A 17,345-nucleotide genomic window follows, 5' to 3' on the forward strand; every position below is an offset into this window, starting at 1 on the left:
TAAATATAGAATATAAAGCAAGCAAGGGTTCGAACCACAGGGAGGCAGCAAGCAAGAATTTTATCCAATTTTTAATGAATTAATTCAATGATGAATTAATTTTGCAATTAATAAACCTTAATTATAGTTAATAATGTTTTTAATTAATCAAAATCAAGTACAAACTTAATTTTGATTTTAAATATTTTGGTCAATAAGCTCAAGATAGAATGATTTCAATTATAAGCTCAAGATTAATTCGGATTATTAATTTTCCAATTATTATAAATTATAAGACAATTTTATGAATTAAAATTGGGAATTTAATAATCAAGAAAAGATTTTGAAATTGGAGTGCAAAATGGACGAATTTATGGATGAAAATTTATATTTAGGGTTTTTATATATTGAATTAAATTTCCAAACAATAAAACTTGAAATATAGAGAGAGAAACTAGTTGAATCAACCTAGAGAGAGAAAGTAAAGAATTTGGGGAAAATGTGAAATCCAACCCTAAATTAAAATTCTAAAATGCAGAATTGTTCCAAATCTATTTAAAACTTAAGATTATTAATCATACCTCGAATGAGACTCAAAATGCAATGCTAATTTCATTAAAAACAACTTCTAGGCATGTACATTTCGCCCATGCCAAGGCGTTTTAGAATCTCTCAAGAAGAAGTCTAAAATACAAATAAGAAACTTACAAATTTGAGTGCAGAATCAAGAACTGTCGACTTCCAAAGCAACTCTTGTGTCCTTCCTGTCCAAATCCTTGGGGAGAGCTTCAAAAAGTGAATTTCGCCCCTTTCTAGACCTCTATTTGAAGATCCAACCGTCTGGATTGTAGAGGGAGAAAAGAAAAACATACCCTCAAAATTTCAGCCCAATCGGACATCTAGATCTTCAGATATTGTCGTTTTAGTGCAGATTAATCTAGGCAATTGGATCATTTTATTAGTTAGAATAAAATCGATTTTTCTGATTGGTTGGCCCATTCTTTCTCGTTTTCCGCCTTCTCGGATCGCGTTCTGACACATAGTTGTCCGTATCCGCAGGCCCAATCATTGAAACAATTGATTCTCCATTTCGTGGTTGAGAGGACGCCATGTCGCCTTCGTTTTATTTTTTTTCTGTAAAATAAGCACAAAAAGACAAAGTCAGCCGTAAATTTTGACACTCGCATCATTGATTTCTGCGTGCATTTAATGCACGCGCTAACGAACTAAATAATAATAATTATACGTATACATGCACGTGTGTCGGTTGCCGCGTGCATTTATGCACGCGGCTAACCAACGGAATATTCTTACTTAATAAATGCACACGGAGATCAATTCTCCGCGTGCATTTATTGCACGAAAAGTAAAAGTAAAAAAAGTGAAAATCATACCTTTCTCTCTCGCCGACCGTGCCACGTCATAATTTCTTTTGAGCTCATGATTTGCTCATTATGGCATCGCGATTTGCGGTGCCATAATGAGCAAATAATGTTCTTTCTTTCTCTCTTAACTATTTTAATAGTATTTATCCACTTATTTGCCCGAATTTTGGGCGAATGATGTGGATGCCCCTTGATATATATATAAAATTATTATAAAATTCCAAATAAATAGCATATGTATTATTTAAATAAGAAAAAAATCATTTCTTGGCTATAGAATGGTCAGAAAATTATATAAAAATATGGGAAAAATTCTAGAAAAATAGGAAATCCCTTACCAACCTTTAGTCAAGTATTGAAGGCCCTGTAAAAAAATATTTCTTCAATGAAATGAGGTTAAATACTATGTAAAAAATAATAAAAATTAGAAATAATAGTATAATCAAACTGACAGTCATTTATCTTCATTTTTATATGATAACATGAAAATGTGGTCATTAAAGCACACAAATATAATGTAAAATTCATCAACTAATCATGTTAATTTGCAAGTTATCATCCATCAACATGTTTTTTTCAATTTGGCATGATGCATTCTCGTTCCGTCACGTCACCGTCGGTGATGGCGTCACTGTCACTAGTGACAGGAAATTCCCCTACCTCGAGGCTGGGGTTTCGTCTGTGTTGTTCTTCGCGGGGATCTCTTCGATGAGGGAGCTGTTGTGGAGAGGAAAATGCATCGGTGGTGGAATCTCGTCCGTCGATCGTGAATTTTTCCGTCGGTGACCGATCGTCGAGGAATACCTCGCTCAAATTTACGGGCTTGCGTTCTACAAACAGCAAGAAAGGAGAAGCAGTGGAGGAATTTCTTGCTGGATCTGTTGTTTTTTCTCCATTATCGAGCGAGGAGAAGCTTTCACGGGAGACTGCGGAGTTCTGAAACGCAAGCACGCCAAAAGCTATCAGAATTGAGGCTATGGCGAGAGATCTGATCCCGGCATTGCACAAGATTGGCCGTCGAGCGGCCATTTCCTGAATTCCTCTCATGATCCGCTGTATTAACAAGATTGAGATCAAATTTATGGCGAAGCTCTCGCTCACAAATCTAGAAGGGAATTGATTCCAGCATGGCGAGAGGACGACGATCCAGAATTGGGGGAGAAGATCATCACTTCCCCTTCCTCTCTAAAACAGGTCAACCCATCTCTCCTCCTCTCTTACCCATCTCTCCGATCCTTCCCTTCTCCCTGAAAGTTTCCGTCTTTCTGCAACCTGGCCCGACCCATCTACCTTCTTCCTCTACCTCAGCCTCTCCCCCAGTAAGAAAAGTAGCGTTTTCTCCCCAATTTTCACTGCCCTGAAATTAACCTTCTCTCCCGTTCGATTGAAGAATTCGTGGACAAGGGGAAGTTTCTCTTGGCGGCCAGGAGGTTCCACCGGAGCGCCGCCACTGATTACATCATTTCCATCTCTCCCCCGCCAGTTTTAGGGAATTTTTCCTGCTTATTTTAGGGAATTTTTTTCAATACAATTATATTTAATAAAAAAATAAAATTAGATTAACATTCCGTCATGGACGTCATCCATTATGGACTATTCGTTACGTCACGCGTCGGGACTACCCTGTCACCGTCACCGTCACCGTCACCGTCATGGACCCTCTGATTTGTCACCATCACCGTCACGTCATCCGTCAAGTGACTGTCACGGTGACGCGTGACCTGACGAATGACGATTGCCGATCCCTAATCATATGTGTCTTGCAATTGTCATATTGAGGGTTTATTATTTTTTGTCACTAAAATACTACGATTGAATTTAGGAATCATCAAATATTTTATGGTGAAATATGGAACCGAATGTGTGAGATATGAAAATAAAAAAAATTTGAGTAAAAAAGCATGTAATGATCATAATCTGACCTATCTATTAATATGAAAACAATTCATCTCATCTTTTACATGATATTCTGTATGTGCATTAACATGATACAAACAACCAATTCATCTGTATCATCTAGATATAATGAAGTATATGGCTGAAATATCAAGTTAGTTGTGTTATTTAACATATCAATACTACTAATTTTAATTGTGCATGTTAATAATATATTTAAGTAATTATAAACATTACAAAAATATTTATAGGTTAGCCAGTATGTCATTTAGACATTGAATAGTGTTTTAAAGTTATAAGCCTTTCTCCATTATGGTATGCTTGTATAAATATTTCCTTCAATGACTGAGATATGTATTACAAAGTGTATTCATTAAATTCAACATAATCATGGCCAATAAAAATTTCCTTATTAATGTATCTGATGAAATAAAAAACAAAAGGTAATTGCGTTGCCCTGTAATATTAGAATCTACTTCATTTGAACACACTTTAATTTATTTTAGCCTTTTAAAGTCTCTTACTATGTTAAGGTTTTTTTTTCTTATCAAATTTATGGGTATTTATTTATAATAAGTTAATAATAAAAATTAGAAATGCATTTTACACAGCACCTAGCTGATTAGTGAGATTTTGGAAGTTAAATATATAGAACAACCAATTTTTACATAAATTTAATAAATTTTTAGATCATAATTTGAACATTTTTTACAAATTTACTCATAAAATATATATTTCACATAATGAATGATTATTTGAAGATGCACATACAAAGTTCAAAAGTGATCACAATAAAGAGATGTTTTTTGAGAAAACAAATAAATAGGAAAAAGATTATGTTGTCATCTTGCACGAGGAAAAATAAATATGACAATGAGTATGTTTTTAGAAGTATATTTATAATAATTATCAACCAAAAAAAGGGTTGTGTGTCACATGTGAAAAATTGTTGATAAACTCAATTAATATTAAATTTGTTATCATTCGTGTGAATTAGATCAATTGGAATAATGTATTATTATTTTAATATCCCTATGTATAACTTTCATGCACATAATTTGTTTTAATGAAAGATTAGATGCTGAGTCTTTTTCTGGAACTAAGTATTGTGTGAATCAATTTTAGACTGAAGGAGAAACAATTTCTAAACCATGACCTCTGCCATTATGCAAGTACAGTTACAAACTAACACATATTGGAATGCTTCTTCAGCAAAAAATACTTTCCAATAGTTTATTGGAATTTGATAAAAAATCATCATAAAATCTGTCACTATTCAACATTTTATCTGTTTTAAAAACCTTCTATGTTTATATTTACTAACAATTGAACATGTCACTTATAAATACAATGTGTGTTAAACTTTATGAAGAAATATAAATCATTTCAAAATTCGCATAATCTTATTTCAGATCAAGTTTGACTTAAAATCACAGTGCTGTCATTAATTTCTAGTGCTGGAAAATAATACAGTATGTATATTTATTTTAGAAATAATTTTCTAATTTTTATTTGTACTTGATATCATGGTAATAACTGAAAAAGATGATTGAGCTTTATCCAAAGTAAATAAGTATAATCTAAAATTATATTTTTTAGAAGGCAAAATCTAACAAAACCCATATGTCACTAACTTCACTAAATCTGACCAGCAAAGGTCTTATACAAACTCACATCTAAAAAAAATTGAATAAAAAAATGTCTTGATGTTTAGACGAGGTGGATGATTGACTTCTGATTTAACTGAATTAATGTGTAGCAGGGTAAAATCCCCAAGTGGTGAGAAGATGTCCTACCACAAAGTCTCCTGTAAAGGTACTTCAAATACTATGAAATAAAATTTCACTTGCTGGCCCTGGATGAGACTGTCTCCTAATCACTGAGGCTTTACCTCTGCCACACACCAGTTTTCCTCTACAATGATCCACAACACGATGATGATGACAATGATAAAATAATGATAATATTAATTGCAGTCATCATCATCTTTAGATAGGATGAGGATCCCCAAATCATCGTCATCACATCTCATCACTCTCTCTCTGTTAACCCCATTAATATAAAAAAATACCGAGATAAAATTTTCATCATCCACATCATTCATTTGAAGCAAGAAACACAAGGAAAAAATGGTCATCATTATCATCGCTTATCTGCAAATAGGATGACAATGATGATGATAATAACAACAATGAAGATTTGTCGCATCCATACCTCTCATCACTTTACGAATATTCATCTCACTCATATGATGAAAGACAATGACAAAATCACCACCAGCCTCCTCATTCATCCATTGTCACAATGACAATGATCATCACCCGAGCCATGATGATGAAGATGATGGGCTTTGGATGACGGCATGTTATGGTCCCCAATCCTGAATTTTGTCATCACCCTCAATATTCATTTACGGCCACAACAACAATGGTAATACCGCTACAACCATGACGATTACGGGTTTGGATGACAGCATGTCATCATCCCCAATCACCAATTTTCTCATCATCCTCGGCATTCATCGACAGTCGGGACAACAGTGATCATCACCCAAGCCACAACAATGATGACGGTGATGACGGGTTTTGGATGACGTCATTTCATCATCCCCAAGCACTAATCTTCTCATCGTCCTCAACATTCATCCACGTCCAGGACAACACAATGATGATGACAATGATGATGACTGGTTTTAGATGACGATACATCATCTTCCATAATCACTAATTTTTCTCCTCGTCCTCGACATTCATCCACAGCCAAGAGAACACAATGATGACGATGATGATGATGGCTTTCGGATGACGGGACATGAGACACTCTCTAGGCCAAAAGGCATGAGAGCAACCATGAACCCGGTTCAGCCTGTTCCAACTGCCTCTCCAGGTTCAATAGTGGAGTGCAACGGGAGTTTTAACACAATGATAATGACGATTATGACGATGATGATGACGGACTTTGGATGACGGGCACGAAACACTCTCTAGGCCAAAAGGCATGGGAGCAACCATGAACTGGGTTGAACCCGGTTCAGCCTTGGTTCAACTGCCTCTCTAGGATGGCGCCAAGCCTATCCATGCCTTCTGGCCAAGAAAAGACTGTTATAAATACCGTTACCAGTCCGCCATTGAAGCTCCTCCCACCACACAAAGTTCACGACATTTATAACAATGATAACGATGATGATGAGGACGATGACGACGATGATGACGATGATGATGACGATGATGACGATGATGATGACGATGATGACGATGGGTTTCGGATGACAATGATGATGAAGACGAAGATGATGGGTTTCAGATGACGGGACAAGAAACACTCTCTAGGGCAAAAGGCATGAGAGCAACCATGAACCGGGTTTAACCCTGTTCAACTGCCTCTCCAGGATGGCTCGAAGCCTATCCATGTCTTCTGGCCAAGAAAAGACCGTTATAAATACCGTTGCCAGTCCGCCATTGAAGCTCCTCCCGCCACACAAAGCTCACGACATTTCTAACAAAATGATAATGATGATGATGACGACAATGATGACGGACTTCGGATGACGGGACATGAAACACTCTCTAGGCCAAAAGGCATGGGAGCAACCATGAACCGGGTTGAACCCGGTTCAGCCCGGTTCAGCCCGGTTCAACTGCCTCTCCAGGATGGCGCGAAGCCTATCCATGCCTTCTGGCCAAGAAAAGACCGTTATAAATACCGTTGCCAGTCCGCCATTGAAGCTCCTCCCGCCACACAAAGCTCACTCTCAGCTCTCCGCCATGGCCGCCGCTACCTCCGCCTTCTTCTCCGTGGCCTCGTCTTCCTTCTCCCACCGGCATCGCCGAGCTACCCTTCTCCCCTCTCCTTCCCTCTCCTTCTCCTCCCTCTCTTCCTCCTCCTCTTCAATCTCCTCTCTCCCCTCTTTTGGAGCCTCCCCCCTTGCCAAGTCTCCTCCTTTCCGAGTTTCCCCATCTGGGTTTTCCGTCTCCGCGAGCTCGGAGAAGAAGAGGGTTCTGATCGTCAACACCAACAGTGGGGGGCACGCTGTAATCGGTTTCTACCTCGCCAAGGAGCTCCTCGGAGGTGGGCACGATGTCACTGTTCTTACCGTCGGAGAGGAATCCTCGGACAAGATGAAGAAGACCCCGTTTACGCGTTTCTCGGTGATGTTCTTGATTATTTTTTGCCCTAATTTGCGGAGTGTTCTTCTGATTTTTATTTTTATTTTTTTGAGTAGGAGATTGTGTCCGCCGGGGGACGGACTGTTTGGGGGGATCCTGCTGATTTGGGGAAGGCTGTTGGCGAGGCCAAGTTTGATGTGATCGTTGATAACAATGGCAAGGATCTCGACGCTGTCAAGTAATTTTTTTCTTCTTTTTAGCTCTCTTAGAATTACAGTTCCTGGTCTTAACTAGCGATTATAATTTTAGATACTTGTGGAGTCAATGTAGTTACTGTTTTGTGTCAAGTAGAGATGAAGCGTTCAATCTTATACTTCGGTGTACTTTTTTCTGAGATTAAATGACGTTATTGATCTCGCAGAATTAGTTTCTCACTGTTGTCTTACAAATTTGAACATATTTATGATTTTTTTCTTTCGTATATCAAACTCCTGGAATGAATGTGGTCCCTCTAACGTATCGTGTAGAGATGAAATAAAAAGACAACATTCAGGCAGCCACAATAGTTGCATTGATCAGAGTTCTTACTAAGAGTACTGGCTTCATGGAGTTCAAGCAGGATACATTTTTAGTAATTCCCTAATAATTTTGAACACATTTGTGATTTTTTTCATTTATCTTTACCCTGGGATAAATGTAGATTCTGTTACGAATCAGGTAAAGACGACATTCAATATTTTAGGTGTTGCCGCAGATTTACTTTGATCCGAGTACTTACTGAGACAAATGGCTTTGTTTCTTTCACAGGATTAATATTTTACCTTTCTCTAACAGCTTTGAACATATTTGTACATATCCACTAGGATAATCCGGTAAATTCTTCATGAAGTTTGATTATGTTCTTTTTTCTGTACTTTAAATCATATTCCCGAAGGACATCATTAGAATGAAGAGAAATTCGTCTTGGAGCACTGTGGTGTTTGTTTTTCTCTATTTTATATAATTTAAATATCATTGAAATTGCAGGCCAGTGGCAGATTGGGCAGCAAGTTCTGGTGTCGGGCAATTTCTTTTCGTTAGCAGTGCTGGGATTTATAAGCCAACTGATGAGTTGCCCCATGTTGAAGGGGTAAGATTTCCCCATGTTTATGGTTTTTTCTATTTTCAACCTTAATTTTAGTTTCTGGATATCATTTCCTTTAACGTATTTTAACATGTGCTAAATTGTGAAGGATTGAATCTTGATCCCAATTACTTATTAGGATTACACCTGGTGGTGCAAAATATCTCTCATTTGATGTTACAAACTCAAGATTTTTCCCTTTACTCTCTCTTTCTATTTCTCTCTCTCTCTCTGACTATACACTTTCTATATTCCTATCTCTCCCTACCCTCTCTCCAGTGCCTCTTCTTCTCCACTCACTCTCTCTCTCTCTCAATTTTCTATGCCTCCACAATCTCTATACCCTATCCATCACAATGGGCCTGCCCCTCTCTCTCTGACCTCCTTAACTTCTATCTCTGTACTCTACCTATCTCTCTCTTTCTCTGAACTACTGCCCCCCGCCTCTCTAAAAAAGTCTAGGGGGACAGCTTCCATTCAATGAATCAACAATTGAGTATGCTTTGGCATTTCTCTGGGGAGGGTTCTAATATGATATGACATAAACCTAGTGGGTACTTCCATTATTTTTTAATAACATATTTAGTTTGATCTTTATAGGACGCAGTCAAGGAGGGTGGGCATGCAGCTGTAGAACAGTACCTCTCTACACTTTCCTTCGGTAGTTGGGCATCATTTAGGCCTCAATACATGATTGGCTCTGGAAACAACAAAGATTGCGAGGAGTGGTTCTTTGACCGTAAGATACTCCTCGACCTTCCCTTTTTTAATATTTTTTTGTATTGTTTTGGTCGATTTTTTAGATGCATATCAATATATGTCCTGAAAGCCTTCGTTCATTGGAAGTATTGACAGAAGTAGGAGGATTGATCTTAGGAGAGAGAGAAGATATAACATGGAATATAGAGAGAAGGGGTAGAGACGCTCTCTCAAGGATGGAAGGACAAATTAAACTCGCTCAAGAAACACTTGGTTTGCTTACTACATTATAGTGTTCTCTATAGCTGATGACGATAACAAGAGGATGATGATCAGTCCTCATCAATCCTCTTATTAGTCCTTGCCAGGATGATAATGAAGATAATCAAAGTACCTCAATTCTATATGCTTTGATTTCTTTGTCCATTTATATATTCAAGAGAAGCATACCGTTATTTTCTGTGTCATTATGATCGACAGGTTTTGTCAATTTTATTCTTATTTTTATAACATTATGAATTTCTTCATCAGGAATTGTCAGGGACAGGCCTGTCCTTCTCCCTGGCTCAGGGATGCAGCTCACAAACATTGCACATGTCAGAGATTTATCCAGCATGCTATCTTTAGCTGTTCAGAATCCTTCTGCCGCCGCCGGAAACATATTCAACTGTGTCAGTGATCGCGCTGTCACCTTCATTGGGCTTGTTAAACTCTGCGCCCGGGCTGCTGGCCGAGAGCCCAATATCATTTTCTATGACCCAAAAGCAGTTGGTGTTGACGCCAAGAAGGCATTCCCATTCAGGAACATGGTACATGTGAATTTTTTCTTTTTTTTAGACCAATGCTTCCACCAAAGTCTGGAAAATTGTTAACTGTTATTCCTTCTTCTCCTGAACAGCACTTCTACTCAGAGCCAAGAGCTGCTAAGGAGATATTGGGCTGGACTAGCACCACCAACCTTGCAGAGGATCTGAAGGAGCGTTTTAGTGAGTATGTGAGCATTGGCAGGGACAAGAAGGAGATAAAGTTTGATCTTGATGACAAAATTCTGGAAGCCCTCAAAGTTACAGTCACTGCCTAGGAAAGGTGCTTCCTTTAATCCCGCGGAAATATGTAGCGCCTTCTTCCATGCTGTAATGTTACTCCATTTCGATGATCTTGAATGATTGAGTTTATCTTGAGGGATAAAATTTATGTGGGTTTTTGAGGGATTATGAAATCATTCGTACAAGTCAATCATGATTAGTGGTCATATTAACTCTTAAACCTTCCTTGAAAAAATAAAAATTCATGCAAATCTCAAAGCAGCAAAATGATCCAGGGGGCTGGATTAGAGAGATGATAGATTATGGGGTCCGAGTAAGCAGCTTTAGAAGGACATTGAGAAGGATAAACTGATGGCAAGATTTGGATAAAATTGATCCTCCAATATTTCTAAGCTATTCATTTGTGCATAATTATCTTTGATCCACAGACTTTGTGTGATCTCCCCTATCCTTTTTTCAACAAAAAAAAAATTATCTTTGTATCTAATAGTGCCTTATAAAATTCAGCAAGGTATTTTCATAAAAAGTATGAGATGAATTTTGACTTTATTTGATAAAAGGTAGTTTTCCCCTCTCTCTGAAGAAAACCTGTATGTTGGAGTTTCCTTTCATTTGGTTCAAGTCATCCCCCAAGAGGAATCGTTTCCATTGGCATTTATGGTTAAGTTCGTGCAGAAAAAAATGAACACCATCTGCCATAAATAGTTTATTCAGAATATTGATCTTACCTTATTTTTTCCCTGAGAAAAAGCACTGCAGATCTCAAAGTTCTTTCCCAAATAAAATCACTTTTCTTTCAATATCCAAACTATTTAGTTTCTGAGAAATGTCACTTTATTTCAATTAGAAAATATGAATTTAGTCATAAATATTAAAATATGAATATCATGTTCTCCATCTTGAAATTATAATATTAATGTATCAATATTGAAATATTTTTCTTCTAATTTATATTACAAATATCAACATATATAAGTTCCTCAATCCAAAAAGTACTACATACTTGTCACAAACATTTTTTCAATTTGCACATAAAACTCTGAATATATCTCTAATTGTACGATGAACCACTGAGCACATAGCAATCATCAACTCACTCTAATACCAATTCATTTTACCATAAAATTCTTAGATGAAGGATATAAGACAATACATAAATAACACGCTCCAATAAACTATTGTGCAAACAATATTCAAACTTCTGTATTTCAGATGAACTCACAACTGGTCTCTAAACCTATACTTGATGAACCAATCGTATGATTTTAAATATATTTTCATTATCAATCTTTACCTAGGTTTCATCGTTCTAAAATCTCACTCTTATTTTTCCTACTTTATACCTGTACCTGGACTATTTACTAAAAGTTTATTAATATGTTGGTAGGTAATCAGATTTACATTAATGATGTTTCCTATCAATATCTTTCAATAAGACCTGATTCATTTATTACTATAAATAGTTTCTCAACTTCCGGTTAATTTAAAATGCACAGAACATGAATGTATATATTGGCATACTTGCATCAATGAAAATATTACTGAGCTAAGTTTTTAATATTTTAAAATGATGTTTTCTCATGTGGGATATCTCACTAAGTGAAAATATATATATATATGATTTGATGAATGTTGTATTGGTTTCTGACCTGAATACAATGTTCCCCTAACTCATTATCTGACCTGAATAGGATCTAGTTCAAATTTTAAATATTATAAGGTTTATCTTTGTAGAGAAAAATGAAGATAGCGAGACAAATAGTGTAATCTGGCATAAATAATTCTCTCTTCTCCATTTGGTCCATTTGCATCTATTCAGTCATTTATCTATCTTCCAAATCAGCACAAAATTCAGTATTTGAATAATTAAAACCCCTCTTATTCATATTAAATGCAGATAATTTGATTTATAATATTTTATCTGAAATATATTTAAATATTTTAAATGACCCGAATACCCTTCCATACGATGACTTAGCTTTATGTCACACATAATCCTTTTTTGTTATTGTTACCTAAGTTATCAAAAGACTAGATTTAAGACATCAAAACCATAAATATTCCTTTCAATAGCACCCCAAGCGATTCCTTTAAAATATTAAATTAATGTGTAATTAAATTCAATAAGTCATTAGATAAGATTGTTGGGTTCTAGGGTCATGATTGACATTAAGCTAACACATCAAATCACCTTTGAAGGATCAGAACTGGCAATTTCTATATTTTTCAACAGAGAATCATTGAGTTTCTCATGTTTCCATTCAATAAGAAGATTGACGTAGGACGACTACGGGGTAGGCGAGGAAGGGCGGGACGACAGGATGTACGGGCTAAGGGTAGGATGGGTGTGTGAGGGATATAACAATCCACAGAAATTCACGGCCGGATTTAAAACCGATGAAAATCTGGTGGTGCAGCTCCGACCCTTTCGAGGGCGGGAGTACTGTCTTCCCCCACCGCGACGATGCCTAAGTACCAAAATCAATACCCGAACTCGCGTCGCGAGGAAACACTCGAGAAAGAGGGAGAAGAAGTAGAAAATTCAAACCAAATCTAATTCTGACGACGGTGGAAACTTCTCGAGAAAACACTTAACGAGGAACAGTTCGACACCAAAGAGTTCAGGCGTACCTCGGCACCGTGGTGTGTGAAGAGGTTGCGGGAAATTTTGATTGTGACGGAGCTGGGCGAATCCGGGCGTTGAGCGGCCCACTGGACGAGGACGATGCTGGGCGTTCCGGGCGTTGAATGGCCCTGGTTGAGTGCAAATGTCGTGGTCGTAGAGTCAAGCGTGGGCGAACACCCGCGCGCGCGAAGCGCGCGAAGGGTGCGCGGAGTGCGCGGAGCGCGCGCGGCCCGAAACGTCGGACAGCGTCAACGACGACCGTCAGCCTGGGACGCTCTAGGCGACGGCTTAGGAAGTGGGTTGGGCGGCCCTGGTAGGGGCGACCCTGGGCGGCCTTGGGTGGCCCTGGTAGGGGCGGCCCTAGGCGGACCTGATCGGCCTGGCTGGGGCGGCCCCTAGGCGGCCTGTGAGGGTGGCCAAGGGGCGGCCCCTGGGCGGCCTGTGAGGGCGGCCAAGGGGTGGCCTAGGGCGCCCTTGGGTGACCTGAGAGGGCAGCCAAGGAGGGTGGCCAAGGGGCGGTAACGGGGCGACTTGAGCGGCCAAGGACGGCGGCCTGGTAGGGCGACCACAGGGGAGGTCTGGGGCGACCCTTGAGGGCGAGAACGAGAGAGAGAGGGAAATGGAAGAGAGGGAAGAGGGAGAAAGAAATGGAAGAGAGGGAAGAGGCGGCGACGGCGGCGACGGCGGCAAGCGGCGGCGGTGACGACGGGGGGGGATATGGTTTGAAGGTAGAGGATAACGGAGGCTGGGCAATCCTCCAAGAAGAGTTAAACAAAAACTCGATTCTTGAATTATGATTGCCTAAGAGTTTCTTGAAAACAATGGCCTTTATATAGGCCTTGGAGGAAAGAGAAATTGACGAGAAAGTAAAGACGAGAAAATAAAGACGTGCGCCGTGTCACGCCAAAGGGCAGTTGTGGATCTGCCTTTGGCGTCGTGTCATGGCGTGCGTGGGTGGAGACGTGCAAGTTGGCGGTTGTGGCGTGTCGGCTTTAGGGTTGACTCCGGTTGACCGTGGCGAGTTGACTTCGGTTGACTCCGGTCGACAGTGGTCCAAAGCATGCGTGTTGACTCCGGTTGACCGTGGTGACGCGTGCGTCGATGAGATGTTGGCGTCCTCGCCATCAAAGATCCACCAATCATTGGTAGATTAATCTCCTCTTTCATCTCAACGGTCCCTGTTATTTATCCCCCATCATCGCTATGTGATTCCGAGTGCATCAAGAGTAGGGGTGCCAAGAGGAGAAGGGAAAAGAAGGATTATCACATAAAGAGTTCTGTCCTGTTTGAATTTAGCCTAGGGCTTTTCCTATTTATAGTTGACAAGAATTTTTCATAAACCCTTGAAGTTTGAGTATATCGTCTGATTTATAAAAGAAAATTTTCATGTGACCAATTAGGCCCATGTATCATTCTAGTTCATAACTCAAGTGACCTAATAACCTTTACTAGCCAATCTGATTAATTATCTATATCATCATACAGATTAATTAATCACAGATCAATTTAACACAATGATATGTTGAGTTTTCAACCTGTGAATGAATATATAAAATTAGAGATAGATGGAGAGAAAGAAAGATTTTAATGGGCGTGAAATAGAGAGAGAGAGAGTTGAATGTGTGTGTGTGTTTGTGGTTCCATGGAGTTAATGTGTGGAGGAAAAATGGAAATATTATGAGAGAGAGTGAGAGAAAGAGAGTTAAAGTTGACTATGTGATAAGATGCTGACTATTTCATTAGTATTATGAATTTATATTAAGTGATTATATATACATTTTTTCAAGCTTAAAATGATTTAATATTTTTTACGGCCTATTCAAAGTTTTATGGATTTTCTGTTATTCTATGGATTTTTTCACAATATTAATATAAAATAATTTTTTGAGTAAGAAAATATTTGAGGGGCTTTATGAACTTTTCTGAGTTATTTTGTGATCTATGATGTGTCGCATCCTATTCATTTGGATGGAATCCAATCATTAATTTTTTTGTAACAATTTTTTGTGCTAATCATTGCAAAAGTTATCATAATGGAACCATAATTTGTTCCACCATTATGAGCCAACCATGAGTTCATAATTTTTTTATTGCATATGGTCACACAACTCTAGGAAAAAATGTGTCCGCTTTATGGACAATAAATGCGATGAGAAATCGGTACATGTTCTGGCACTTATAAAATTGAAGATTAAAATATCATTAAATTCAAATTACATGTCCAAAAGTATGTGGACACTTGGGGGAATGGGAATGGTCTTTAATAGAAAATGAGACTAATTTTTTGTAGAATGTTTTTTTTATTTTTTTGTAGAATTTTTTAAAATTCTATAGAATCTAAGAACAACAATTGACACAGAGATGATGGAGGTTAAATGCATAAATTGGAGTTAATTATTTCACAATCCAAGGATTCTACAACATGTGGATGATTCAACAGGTGGATCGATGAGGAGAGAAAAAATGCATTGGTTAAAAATGATCCGACGTGATATCAAACACCTTAGAATAAGTTTTAGATGAAATTGTGAGGTTCATTCACATCTCTCTTTATCTCTCCATATGCTTGGACACATAACAAACCCTTGTATCAATGTAAAAGTCATTATGCAATCACTCCTGCATCAGTATATTGAGTGAAAGAAAGAGAAATTGAGATCATTTAAGTTTCCTGGTGAAATTTGGTGATCGATGTTGGAAAGGAAAAGAGAAGTGAAGGGGCTCTCCTGCTTCTTCAAATAGCCTTGATATTGGAAAAATACAGATCTATGAGTTATTTCTCCTACTTTGTCGTCTTGTGCTCACCTATCCACCTAAATCCACCGATCCACATTTGTCGACCCACTATCCACTTCCATGCACTTATAATCATTAAAAGAGTCATTGATTCCCTTGTGATTTTTCACTTTGCAGATGACCCTTGCTCTTCACTAACTAATCATATTTGTCTTAAGTCAACCTCTTATAAACCTTATGATTAACTCAGGTATCAACAACAAATTAAACACCTAAATATGAGTTCACCAATGGGTGTGCACTCTGAATGTTCATGCCCTTGTGCAGGAGACACATTGAACAGAGAGAGAATTGAGTGTGTATGAGTATGTAAAAATTCAGTTTTAATGTGAGAAATAGAGGTATAGAGTTTTGAGTGTTTGTGTGCGTGAATGGAATTTGTGTGAAAGAGAGATTGAGATATTATGGGGGAGAGAGAGAGCTGACTGTGTGTATACACATATGCAGTTTGTGTGTGAAAGAGAGGTATATAGTGTCTGATATATATATATAGAGAGAGTCAAGTATGTGTCTGTGTGAAAGAGAGGTAGATCGTGTCTGAGATATATATATATATATATATATATATATATATATATATATATAGAGAGAGAGAGAGAGAGAGAGAGAGAGAGAGTTAAGTATGTGTCTGTGTGAAAGAGAGGTAGATCGCGTCTGAGATATATATATATATATAGAGAGAGAGAGAGAGTTAAGTATGTGTCTGTGTGAAAGAGAGGTAGATCGTGTCTGAGATATATATATATATAGAGAGAGAGAGAGTTAAGTATGTGTCTGTGTGAAAGAGAGGTAGATCGTGTCTGAGATATATATATATATATATATATATAGAGAGAGAGAGAGAGAGAGAGAGAGAGTTAAGTATGTGTCTGTGTGAAAGAGAGGTAGATCGTGTCTGATATATACATATATATATATAGAGAGAGAGAGAGAGAGAGAGAGTTAAGTATGCGTATGTGTGAAAGAGAGGTAGATCGTGTCTGAGATATACATATATATATAGAGAGAGAGAGAGAGTTAAGTATGTGTCTGTGTGAAAGAGAGTTAGATCGTGTCTGAGATATATATATATATAGAGAGAGAGATTTAAGTATGTCTCCGTGTGAAAGAGAGCTCTCTCTCTATATATATATAAATAGAGAGAGAGAGAGAGTTCAGTATGTCTTTGTGTGAAAGAGAGGTAGAGTGCGAGAAAGTGAGTGAGAGAGAGAGAGAGTTGAGTATGTCTCTCTTTGTGAGAGAGAGGTTTAGAGAGAGAGTTATGTCTGTCTGTGAAAGAGAGGTAGAGTGATAGAAAGAGAGAGAGAGAGAGAGAGAGAGAGAGAGAGAGAGAGTTATGCCTATGTGAGTGAAAGCGAGGTAGAGTGATAGAAAGGGAGAGTGATAGAGAGAGTTGAGTATGTCTGTGTGCAGAAGAGAGGTAGAGTAAGAGAAAGAGAGTTTAAAAAGAGTGTAATAAAAATGGAGAAAGAGAGAACCTTTGAGTGTCAAAAGAGAGGTAGAGAGTGTGAGAAAGAGAGAGTGTAGGTGTGGATGAATGGATGGGCATAGCAAGATGGATGAATGGATGGATAGATAGATAGATAGACATAGCGAGATAGATAGATATAGACATAGACATAGACATAGAAAGATAGAGAGAGACATAGGTTAGATAGAATGAGAGAGAGTTAGATAAAGAGATAAATA

At 38.0% G+C, this 17,345-nt stretch overlaps 1 protein-coding gene and 2 long non-coding RNA genes across 3 annotated transcripts; 2 read left to right on the forward strand and 1 right to left on the reverse strand.

Moving 5' to 3' along the window:
• Positions 1 to 568: 568 nt before the first annotated feature.
• On the reverse strand, positions 569 to 2,127 carry LOC144714179 (uncharacterized). Its single transcript, XR_013584274.1, has 2 exons — positions 2,025 to 2,127; positions 569 to 1,113 (listed from the first exon to the last, which is right to left on the reverse strand). It is a non-coding gene; the product is annotated as an uncharacterized LOC144714179 (long non-coding RNA).
• A 289-nt stretch (positions 2,128 to 2,416) lies between these two features.
• LOC144714178 (uncharacterized) lies at positions 2,417 to 2,918 on the forward strand. The gene is made up of 2 exons (XR_013584273.1): positions 2,417 to 2,558; positions 2,755 to 2,918. It is a non-coding gene; the product is annotated as an uncharacterized LOC144714178 (long non-coding RNA).
• A 3,977-nt stretch (positions 2,919 to 6,895) lies between these two features.
• Positions 6,896 to 10,378, forward strand: CSP41A (chloroplast stem-loop binding protein of 41 kDa). The gene is made up of 6 exons (XM_078588874.1): positions 6,896 to 7,408; positions 7,483 to 7,604; positions 8,393 to 8,495; positions 9,090 to 9,228; positions 9,720 to 9,997; positions 10,087 to 10,378. The coding sequence occupies exons 1-6, from the start codon at positions 6,911 to 6,913 to the stop codon at positions 10,267 to 10,269; spliced, it is 1,323 nt and encodes a 440-aa protein (XP_078445000.1). The 5' UTR covers positions 6,896 to 6,910; the 3' UTR covers positions 10,270 to 10,378.
• Positions 10,379 to 17,345: the final 6,967 nt, after the last annotated feature.

Source organism: Wolffia australiana, chromosome 17, assembly GCF_029677425.1.
Source record: "Wolffia australiana isolate 7733 chromosome 17, ASM2967742v1".
NCBI classification, from domain to species: domain Eukaryota; kingdom Viridiplantae; phylum Streptophyta; class Magnoliopsida; order Alismatales; family Araceae; genus Wolffia; species Wolffia australiana.

Bases quoted from the DNA above. Each gene is read 5' to 3' on its own strand.
- CSP41A (XM_078588874.1), top strand. From the start codon at position 6,911: ATGGCGCGAAGCCTATCCATGCCTTCTGGCCAAGAAAAGACCGTTATA. The intron at 8,496-9,089 runs GTAAGATTTCCC...TGATCTTTATAG, and splicing joins AGTTGCCCCATGTTGAAGGG to GACGCAGTCAAGGAGGGTGG. The intron at 9,998-10,086 runs GTACATGTGAAT...TCTCCTGAACAG, and splicing joins CATTCCCATTCAGGAACATG to CACTTCTACTCAGAGCCAAG.